This window comes from Stigmatopora argus, chromosome 11 (genome assembly GCF_051989625.1).
Source record: "Stigmatopora argus isolate UIUO_Sarg chromosome 11, RoL_Sarg_1.0, whole genome shotgun sequence".
Lineage (NCBI taxonomy): Eukaryota > Metazoa > Chordata > Actinopteri > Syngnathiformes > Syngnathidae > Stigmatopora > Stigmatopora argus.
The window spans coordinates 12079227-12091355 of record NC_135397.1 but is presented as its reverse complement, the minus strand read 5'-3'; the positions used below and the strand labels follow the sequence as shown (position 1 = coordinate 12091355).

Here is a 12129-nt window from a genome sequence, read left to right as displayed (position 1 = left end):
TCCATCCTGTTGATTTTTTTCCCCTTTCTCACAATGCCTTCCCGATGTGCCTCAACCTTTTAATACTAGTGTTAAAAGTAGAGATGTGATGACAAAACAATTTGACTCGGCATTAGCCCGCTAAGGTGGGAAATACGAGCACTATATTGATAGCAGGGATTAAAATCAATACAAAACCCATCAGTGATACGTAGTTACACCAGTTTTCTGGCTGTGTACCAGCTGTTGCAAGGCTATTTATCATTGGGTTTCCAGATCGTATCATTCATTCATTTTCCAAACCGCTTATCCTCACAAAGTTTGCGTGGGTTCCTGGAGCCTATCCCAAATAACTATGGGAACCAGGCAGGGGACACCATGAATTGGTGGACAGCCAATCATGGCACAAGATGGACAACCATACATACTCACCCTCATACCTGGGGGCATATCTAGAGAAAAGCCATGTAAGCCTGGGGAAAACATGAAAACTCCACATAGTGCGGAGTGACCTGGATCAAACCCCCGAACCAAGAACTGTGACACCAAAATGCCAACCACTCGTCCACCGGGCCGCCAGTATCAAATCATCCCATCTCATCTCATCTCATTTTCTGAAACGCTTCATCCTCATTAGCTTTGTAGAGAATGAATGGATGTGTGTGGTGCCTTTGAATATTCAACACTTAAAAAGGGATCATGTAAGCATCACTGATCGTGTAGTGGTACATTTGCCTGACTTCAGGTAGTGTGTGATCAATTTCCACCCAGTGATGGCAAGACTGTTAACGTGTGAAAGGCATTTCCCCTGTGACTGACTAGTCACCAATTGAGGGTGAGTTCCCATTTAGGCCCCAAATCAGTTGAGGTAAGCTTCAGCACCTCATGAGCCATGACCCTGAGAAGGATAAGTGGTCAGGAAAATGGGTGGATGGATTTTGGAAAGTCCAATAGAAGACATGGAAAGCAAGTCAAAGGAATAGAATGTGCATTTGCTCACTTTCAAAGATGGTCAGAAGTGAAATAAAGGGGTAAAATACCTACTGTTGCCACGTAACTGCATCAATAACTGAGCCAGCATCTTTCATGAATCTGGAAATGAGGAAAAACAACAATTTGAGCAAAAGGATTCCGAAGAGAATTTAATCATGCTGATTCTTCCTCGGGAAAGGTTTCTATGCGAGAGCAATAAAGTACCTCTACTCTAAATGAGAGAGCATTTAATAAGGGAATTGGTAATTCTGAATCCTTTAAAAACACTCAATTGCTTCCAGGAGCTTTAGAATGTTTACAAGAGAAAAGCAGGGTACATTTTGCACCGATTTATATGGGGTGGGAGAGAATTATTTAAATTGGATGTGTTAAAGACAGTTCTATTCTTTCTGCTGAGCCAAATGGTAATTTTCCACTACTTGCACGTTACTGTTTCACTCTCTCATTTTTCGACTTTGAAATGTATCCATATTGGAGACACGATCACTTTTGTAATAGTCTATTTGAGTGTTAGCTTTCTGCGACAACTACCTAGAACAGTATGCTACAAGTTGCTTTTACTTCTACTTGTTTCGCCTGCTTTGTGATGTTGCCTAATACAAAATTAAATTTTTTGGGAATGTCCCTGAATCATTCCATTTTCTATTTCTATATGATTCCGCTCCTTTGAAAATGTGATCAGGTCCAATTTCCCACCACGTTGAGTACTCGAATCGAGTGTAAAATGTGTTAGTTTGTATATTGACTTTGGATGTAACTATTAATGACATCACAAGAAATGGCAGATGATCTGGTATGTTCCTATTTGATCAGCTAAAACTACACCGGCATTTGTATTTAAAATTTTTCTTTCCTACTGACTTGCATGATAAATGTTTTGTCTTTCCCTATTAAGTCCAGAACCCATAAAATATGCATATACTACAAAATAAACACGAAAATGTCTTCAATCTATTTTATATATACTTCCTCAAATGGTGATTTACGTTTGTGCTTAAGATAACAACTTGAAAATAATATAGAAATTGTGTACATTTTTATCAAATACTAAATAAATTAAATATAATAATTATTCGGCCCTTTTACAAAAAGGCCTAAAACATTTATTTGATATCATCCTAAAGTGCCTGTGTTTTGGTGAGAGTATTTATGGTTACCTTCCATCTGACACTAATGGCTCCATATTTGGGGCATAATAGCTTGTCTGACATGCTTGAAAGTGTATTTCTAAACATCAGGGAAACACAACTTTCGCCGCAAAGGCTTGTTTAGTCTGTCCAGCTTGGCTATTTGGATAGTTAGCGGCTTAGAGTTTAAATCAACGTTAAGCTTTCTGACACCAGAACAGCCCTCGTAAGAGTGTCAAACACACAAGAATTACCCCTCCATGAAATGTGACACACATGACCAAAGGAGACTCCCCTGCCTGCTTCACCATCGTACAGCTCCGGTTCTTACCTTCATTCTGCACATCCCTCCTGCCCCCAACTGCTCACCTGCCACTCAAATGTGTGTTTTTTTATTTGCAATTAAATTTAACATGCCGAAAATTAACAGCTGCTCTTCCTAAGGTCCTCACTGATCAAAGTATCTCGAGCAAAGGGAGGCTTGTATGAAATTGCTCTCTTCCAAATACCTGTCAAAATGAGGGTGGCTGCAGAGAAGAGACAGATTTAGGCTGAGATATGCTCAGATGTTAAAATCTTTCTGTGTTTATCTGCAGACATGATTTTATTACGGTTTTACTATGCCGTTTAACTTTGCGAGTTTTATTGTGGTTCCAATTGTTTATTTAACAACGCAAGTTAAAGCCTAGCGATACACAGTGCAATCTTTCCTCTGCACTCATTTGGTCGTTAGAAAGCCCTCATAAATGAATGGTCACAGCTGTGACATTTTACCACAGCAGAGCAGAAACATTCATTGTTCACAATATTCCCCAGGAACTATTTGTTTCTCTTAAAGCAATTTGGATTTTAATCCCAGCATGGTGGGCACATCAATCTGTTTTGATACTTTCTGTCATTAAACCACACAGATGAGTAACACACAGGGTGTTTGATAAACATTGTGTTCTTATTTAGTCATGTTTTATGTTCATGGACTGTGAAGCAACAAAGCTGGGTGTCAAAATCAAATATGAGAGAAGGATCAGATTTTTTTTTTACATTAGATTAGATATGAAATAGAAAAGCTGTTTCTACAATAGACACCATAGCATTAAATTATGTTGGCCTCATCGAGGATAAAATACTGCACAACTAAAGAATGGCTTTAATTGTATCTGTTTAAGATGCTTTTCATAGTTTTTTATTTTATTTTTTTATCATCTTTTTATCTTGTTTTGTCGCCGGTCTTTTGGTCGTCGGTCTTTTGGTCGCTGTCTTTTGGTCGCCCGTTGTCGCGGTCGGGGCGACCAAAAGACAGCGACCAAAAGACCGGCGACCAAAAGACAGCGACCAAAAGACAGCGACCAAAAGACCGGCGACCAAAAGACCGGCGACCAATCGACCGCACACGATTTTAAGTGTTTTAAAAGCCTAGCGTGCATGTTTTTGGGATGTGGGAGGAAACTGGAGTACCCGGAGAAAACCCACTCCGGGGAGAACATGACAACTCTACACAGAAAAGTCCGATCCTGAGATTGAATCCTCGATCTCAGAACTGTGAGGCTGACGCGGTAACCACTCGACCACTGTGCTGTCACGTGTGATTTCTTTTTCCTTTTTTAAATCATTAAACAACGTCTAAAGTTTGATTTACATCATTCTAGATTTGAACTTTCTTATTAAAAGTGTGTGTGACAAGTACTAACAAATCAAATGATTAGACAGGCTTGCTTAAGAGACTCCATTTTCCAAGGGTATATACTATGTATTATTTGCCTAAAATAAAACAGCACTATAAGACGAGCAGTATAGTTTGCCTTTTCCCCCCCTCATGTCGAAAGTGAGAACATAAATTAATGAATTAAGCTGTTGTGGTTAAACATAATAAAGTTAGATAATCCTACAGCCTAAATTTAAACGGGTGGAGTGACAGGCAGGTGAGAAGTTGTGTCGACACGCTGTAAATCGGAGGACACCTCATTTAGGTTGACATGATATAACTTAGCCTGAGACACTCAAATAGGCCCAGTGAAAACCTATAAACACTGAATGTGTGCAACTGGTTGTGCAAATGTACTTTATGAAGGCTAGTGAAATTTTGCCGTAGTGTGCGTGATCTCAACTGACCCATCTAGCAGTAGAATAGCATTCCTGCGTGGTCTTCCTGTGTTTGGGCCGTAAACATGAGCTCGGTTATAGTAGCGCACGGACTGCAGCAGGGTCCGCAGCTCGGTGTAGTCCTGAGCCAGCTGCGTGCTGTTAATTGCGCGGCCCACCATGCTGCGGTAGGCATTGGGCTCTAGGAAGAGAAAGGTTAAAGTTAAGAAAAAGGTTACAGTATTTTTGCATTTTGCTCTCCTTAAGTTGAGCTTATAAAAATAGAGCAATAAAAGCAATTCAATACCAAGGAATAGGTTAACTCATGTCCGGGGAAAACAAAGCAAACAAGTGCAACGGTTGTTACCCAAAAGGAAAGTAAACTGAACACGCCATTAAAGCGCTCCTCTCGAGAACATTTTTATCTGTCTCCAAATCTACACTATCTGTTTATGAGTTTTAGTGCTGACTGTTTTACAAGCAACAACCTATGCGGTTTCCCTCTACAAATGTTCACTATTTCTGCACAATCAGTCTGATCATGCTACGGTGAACGTCTTCACTCAAAGGTTTGACATGGTTGAATCAATGGATTCTGCACGGTTCGAAAGATGAAAATACTGAAATATAAACGACTGGAGGAGGAACTTCATGACAGATGAAAATAAAGTGGAAGGAAAAATGTGCCTCAAGGTTCACTCAAGTGTTCAACATGAAACTGTCATGCTTATAATGGAGGAGACCAGAATACCATGTGTTTTACTTTTTCCACTTGATGAAAAAGACGTAGATTATCACCCAGAAACGAAAGTATGCTCTCTATTGAGCAGTAAATAAGTATAACATATTTGAATATACTAAGAATGAATTCATAAATATGGTCCTCACGATAACTTTTTTTTGTTACACAATGGAGAAATTTGCATAATCTACAGAAGTTCCTCTACCCTGATTCAGCATGGAACTCTTACTCTGAAAAAGTAATATACTGGTATCATCTCTGAGCAATGCACTGACCGTTGCCTAACTCCCACGAAACGTTGTATTTCTTGCCAGCGCTGTACTTGAGGAGGTTAAGCGTGGAGGAAGTGTTCCAGGAGTTGTCGTGGTTTCTGTGCAGCGCGTTGAGGCCCAGGATTAGGTGCAGACCAGCACAGTCGGCAAAGTTGTACAATTTGTCTAAAGATCTGGCTGGGAGAAAACCACAAAGCAGTTGTAACTTTGATATTTTGAATGCCTCCAATGTAGCAACATCAACAAATCATATTCATGATTGTTCAACAATATACTTATACTCTTCAGGTTTGCGCGGAGCTGGAAAATAACCCAGCAGACCACACCCTAACTTGGTCACTACTCAGTCACGGTGCAAATGCACAGATGGAGAACCATTCCCACCCACATTGACACTATCACTGAACCCATGCTGCTGTTAATAAAACCAGGCAAATATATTGCTCTAGTATCTGTAACCCTATTAATTGTGCATGTAAGTAATACAACTTGATTCAGACAAGAATCCAGAACATCAATTGCTGTATGGGACAGTTTCACTGCGCCTCAAGTTGTAATGTGCTTGAATGCAAATTTGTTCAGATGCAAATCAGAATCCTCTCCTCATGAAGGAATTTCAGGGAGATGCCAGATGTGTTTTAACCCACTGCAGATTATGCACACAGCTCCTTGGCAGTAAATGCTGACTAGACAAAATATGTTTGCCCCATAAGTGATACAGAGAGGTTGCATACGTTTGTTTTGAAATTTGATCTGTTTGAGTTATTACAATAATGTAAATGTTACCGTGACTTGTGACCCTATCTCTTGACTACTCTGTTTTTGATTACATGCTGCCTTCGGCGGCGTGTTCCACACCAGCTGAACTTGCCAAATTGTGAAATGAAGAAAAAGCACAGTGGATTGAAAATGATCTTTTACAGGCAACTGGTTGTGTGAAAATCATTCCAAAGTTGTCGATTGAACATGTCTCACGATTCTTCACTCTAGGTAGTCTAGTGCACATTTATGACACACAAAGGTCAAGAAGAAAGCAGAAATACAAATCAAGTACAAGGTCAAAAACCGTCAGTTCACCAATGATTTTTCCCAATTTTAAATCAATTATTTGCCAAAGCAAATGTTAAAAAGTAATATTTTGTTTAACTGCCAAGACAGTCTGAAAATAAAGTTGAATAAGGGATGCAGAAAAACAAAAAAAAAGACCAGTCTTGCACAGCTGTAACCTTATTTAATTAATCATTATTATTAATCAATATGCAGAGGCTATTTCAATTTCATTCAGAATACCTGGTAGTACAACTGCGTTTCTATTTAATGTAGTGAAGTGCAAAAAAAAATACATGAATTCAACACAATGCTTCAAGTATTACTAAGCAAAGGAAAACAAATTACAAGATTGATTCAGTAGTAATATAAATGATAGAAGATTGATTCAGTAGTAATATAAATGATAGAGGATAACAGGTACAATAGATCCATCCACAGTGCATAGTATAAACTCTAGACTGATAGTGTTGAGACTTGATATTTATAGATCTTTGCGACACACAATGAACTGACTAAATTTTACAAACACATCTACCAATTTAATATGGTATATTTTCATACAAACACATACAGTGCTATTGTCATTCTGCTCAAGCGCCTTGCCTGTTTTGGTTAATGTGTTACACAGAAAAACAATCCAATTTAGCGCTAGTGTGTTGCTATAAACCCAGATTTTTGCCATTATTGGGCCACGAAAGTCATATTCTACTCCAAACTATTCTATTGAAATAACAAAACCCAACATTAACACTAAATGGCCTTGGGTGTTTCGTAAGTAGATAAATATTTAATATGGAAAATCTTTAATTAATTCCAAACGTTTCAAGATTTAAAAAATTACACCATTTAAAAATGATAACAGTATACCAAATAAGTATGAATTATATATGAAAAAGATAAGAAAATTATTAATCAAGTCATCTAAATAAATAAGATATGCAAATACATTTTCCATGGCATAAGTCGTCAAACTGGACCTCTCAAATGTAAGTTCACACGCATTGATGAGTATATAGGACAGACACTAACTTGATTCCCTGGGAACAAGCTATCTTTTTTAATGGTCGTTAATCCTTGGTTAGACTGCTGGTGAACATTTGCTATAGTTTCTGTTTGGCTGAGTGCACAGACAACAGCTACTATAGCCTGAAGACAAGGGATATTGTTACCGGCGAGTGAAGTGGAGCTCTCATTTGTCGCCTGCCAAGAGCAGGGCATCATTTGCTCTCTTGCAAAAGAAGAACAATGCTGGAGTACTCCACCCACACTTGGGGCTAACATAAACGTGTTTGCCCATACACAACTGAGAACCCACAAGGCACAAATATGCTATCTTGGTCAGACAAGAGTAGATTTGTGCACAGGTGCATTGGACATATTCCTTATTCACCTCTGCAAATGTGAATCAGTGATCATATAAAGTTGATAAATACTTTACTCGGTGCTATACTATAGTGAAGCTTAAGTGTATCATTCTTCAGGGAAGGAGCAATACAAATGATGAAGTGTTGCACAAACAAAGACAGAAGCACTTAATCGAGCCAACATAAAACTGCCATTTCTGATCGGGGAGTAACAAATGACACTCAATTACAGTCAAAATGTAACAATCATTAGTTTTCTTTAAAAAATGTGTAAAAAGATTATTGCACATTCCTGTTACACAATAAAGGCCTGTCTGAGAATTTGTGGTGTCCTCAGTAGACCACTAAGTTTTCAAACTATTGGTGAAGGTCCAAGAAAAAAAGGACAACCACAGAAAGCTGGATTTGTGTGCATGTGCCTCTGTGTGAGGGAAAGAGAGTAAAGTCTGGATCATGTCACGCTGTCGATCCAATTGAAAGACCAGTCATGTAAAGTAGCAGCAGCACATGTCTCGACTGATTTCTGCAGCTCTCCAAATTTCCTCGACCATAGCGGAAAGATATTGGTCTTGTATGCAAACAGAAGCAGACACTTGTGCACAATCACTGCTGTTGTAATAAACAAGGAATTATTCAATACCACCGGCATGAACCACCTCTCACTTAAAAAAACTAAAATATGCCGAATGTGTCAATGAAAAAAGCGAGTGAAAGCCTAACTCAGTTCACCTAGCTCTTTCCCAACCTTAAGGAGATATGAAGGCATTTGCAAAATCAATATGGCCATGACAAGCGTGCTGTGAAGAATCCCATAAAACCTTTCCAGGAGTGCTTCAAGGTGTAGTAACACATTTGTTTACAAGCCATCAAAGATTGCTTGGACATTCCCATCTGGAAGTATACATGAAGTGAGACGAAGTGTCCTATTGATGAAAAAGTAGAATTCTGAAACTAAATGTCCTATGGATGATAAAGTACAATTGTCTCTGCTGGAAAGGGTTAGCCTTGGCAAATAACCAATAGATTTAACCGATAAATTCATTTTCATCAGTTTCAGCTTCAACAAAAAAGGCAAGACATGACGGAAATGCAGAAAATCTTTCAATACAATGCAATGTGATGGTTCATCTACCATAGCCAACGCCACATTGATATACTGTTACAGCCATTGCATCAAAAGCTACAGATGCAGTCAATCACATTATGTTAACTTGACACTGCGTGTTAAGAGTAGCAGAGAGGGCAACATGTGCTTCCAATACAGTTCCATGGGACTCCACAAGCATATTACCAACAGCTAACACAGTGTAGGGAGTTCTTTCATATAGCTAAGATCCATTCCAGTCAAACCAATCAGGTCAAACCACCTCGGTATATTAAAAGAATGCAAGATGTGAGGTAAGCACATGTTTTTCATTTTCATAACAGAAAGGGGGCGACTTGAGTGTGTGTATATGTGTGCGTTAAAGTAAGCAAAAAAAACTTGATTTGTAATTTGCAGTGACTAAACTTGACTTTGTACATCAACGAAGTGCCCAGCGTGAGACGACACAGGACATATGAGCTAGACAATATGGTATGTTAACGGTCTCTGCCCTTGACATTTAAATTAAACACAGAGACTTGGACACTATAACATGAGCTGCCTCTTAAAGAGAAGAAGGACTGTAGTGAAGTGACAGCCACTCAATTAAAAGCATAAGCTATTGGATTTTACCTATGGTATTGATCTGTAGTTTAGTAACAAAAAAGTAATAACTTTACAAGCGTGCTTTTAAGCTAACACCAAAATGAATGAAAAAAAATAATATTTGGATGACCAGAATATAAATTCAATACCTCAAAAAGTGATGCTTTGTTGAACCAAAGATACTGCTAAAAGATGCTACAGAATTAGTCAGTGATTTGCTCAGAGAAATATTTGGATTTAGGGCTGTTTGTGAATGTGATTTCGGTCTTTACCCTCTTGTAGGACCTACACTTGTGACTGAGACGAAGGTTTCTGACACTGGGCAGAATATTTCTCTCTGGAACGACGTGAGTCATGAGATTATGTTTAACGTTATACAACCTATGTCAGATGTTTCGAAGAAGCTCCGTTATATAACAGAAGAATTAAAATATTACCCTTTCATATTACCCTTTAACACTCAGTGAGACAAAATATAGTAGACATTTAAGCTTACTGATGTTTATTAATTGATTCGGCCATATATCAAAATCCATTTGAAGGAAAAAATGTATGTCTCATCAAATGATGACACGCGACTGACTTAAATTCGTGAATTACAATTTTCCATTGATTCTGGCCACTAGAAAAGACATAAAGTATGATCTTTGCAGGTGACACATTTCCAATAAGAGAGTCAATAGAGGGCTGTAAAATCCACACCTGACATATTTATAGGAAATTAGCATGGCCGTCACCTTTTAAAACGGTAGTTGTAAAGCTTCCCTCTTTTATCTTGTGCAGCATCTCGTCAAACTGGTAATGATATAATTGGAAACTGATTGCTCTGAAATTGCAATGAAAACAACAGTCCTGCAGGCAGAGAGTAAAACAGTGGCCAAGGTACGTACGTCTGCTCCATAACCATCGAAGACCTAGGACAAAATTAATCTGGCAATACTTTTTATGGAGGACCTGCATGAGAATGCAGATCAGCTGATTCAGCACGCATCCATATCAGGAATGTTTTATGGGATTACTTTCCAAATGCTTCTAAATTACCCATGTTCAAATAGCCTAACAACAGCAAGAACAACATCTGTTTAGTGGACATCTGTTACATTCTGGACTCAGAAATGTTAGATTTGATCCCAGGCTTTGTGACTGATGAGATTGATGAGGAACAGATCTCAATAGTAGTTAAGCAAACACATGCCATACCAAATTTCTTAAACAATAACCACCATCACGTCATCCTCTGAATAGAATCTCCACATTATTCTGTAGTCACTGACAGGCAGTATGAACTTGTAAAAGCTGGTGTTTTCTAAGGAAATGGCCAAATGGAGTAAGGGCTTGAAAACTATGGAGGACTCTGTTTTTCCTGATTACAATATTGGCTATTTTACCATATTGTACCAGTTAGCATTTTATTTATATGCCTTTTCTGGAGTAGCAATTGTAGCTATTTCTGAAATCATGCCTAACATAACGTCTAAATTGCCCCATGACATACTACTAAATTGTTAACATTTAGTATTTTTAAACTACTGATAGCCCTCCCTACAACAGTATACATCATTTATATATAGCCCACTTCCGTAGTTACATAGTACAATTTTTTTTTTTTTTTTTGGGATGTGGGAGGAAACCGGAGTACCCCGAGAAAACCCACACAAGCCCGGGAAGACCATGCAAACGCCACACACTGGGGATCCACCTGGGATCCAACCCTCAAACCCAGGACTTTGAGGCCGACGCACTAACCACCCTTCTTCTGGGCCGCCCGTAAGAAAAAAAACAAATCCAACCAAAACCAAAATATAATATGCTCATTTGAACAGCAGATGGCAATTTATACCTTGTTAATTAGGCTCAAGTATTCATTCATTTTCTGTAGCGCTTTATCCTCATTAGGGTCACGGGGGGTGCTGGAGCCTATCCCAACTGACTCCCGGCCAAAGGCAGGGGACACCCTGAATCGGTGGCCAGCCGATCGCAGGGCACAAGGAGACGGACAACCATGTACACTCACACCCATACCTAGGGGCAATTTACAGTGTCCAATCAGCCTACCATGCATGTTTTTGTCATGTGGGAGGAAACCGGAGTACCCGGAGGAAACCTACGCAGGCTTGGGGAGAACATCCAAACTCCACACAGGTGGAATGACTTGGATTTGGACCCAGGACCCCAGCGCTGTGAGGCTGATGCGCTAACCACTCATCCGCCGGGCCTCAACGCAGGAGACTTGCACAACAAAAGTAATGATATTTTAAAAGGAGCAACGCACTGAGAAGGCTCAGTGACTTCAAAGTAATGTCCATTCCAACATTCCAGATTAATTTACTAGGTGCACCAGCCTTTCTTTTCAGGGTTAGTGTAAAAAAAATACATAATTAAGATCTTCTGATACAAATACAATACAAAGTGTTTCTGTGTAAAAAAGCATAATGAGTATAGTCTATTTTATGTTCTTGACATTTTAGAATATGTATTTAAGTTAAACAAGGTGGATTCTTCACTATGCACAGGGGACATTTAAATTGTAATCAGTGAATTTAAAAAGTTTTTCTTACTATTATCAATGAATTCCGTACTTAAAATAATTTTTAAAAAGTTTCATTCAATATTATATTTTTTAATAACAGATACAATTACAGATTTCAATTTACTACAACGTAAAATTGATAACATAGTGCTCAAGTGCGGTGTGCTAACGGAAAAAAATTGAGCATTACAGTAAATCTTGTGAAATTTCAGGCAGGTGTTGAAAGCATGCTAGGGGAAAACTTGCTTTAGGGGCCTCTTTTAACTCCTCACTCTCAGGCCTTGGTTCTCCAGCAAGCCTTTA

The 12129-nt window shown here is 38.8% G+C and overlaps 1 protein-coding gene across 1 annotated transcript in view; it reads right to left on the bottom strand.

Annotated features, from left to right (window-relative positions):
- Positions 1-12129, bottom strand: part of hpse2 (heparanase 2) — a 42384-nt gene that overhangs the window by 17332 nt on the left and 12923 nt on the right. The window contains exons 4-6 of the mRNA XM_077614184.1: positions 5196-5369; positions 4209-4380; positions 1024-1071 (exon numbers count right to left, since the gene is read on the bottom strand). Of these exons, the coding sequence (XP_077470310.1) occupies positions 1024-1071; positions 4209-4380; positions 5196-5369 (394 nt within the window). The remainder of the gene's footprint in view (positions 1-1023; positions 1072-4208; positions 4381-5195; positions 5370-12129) is intronic.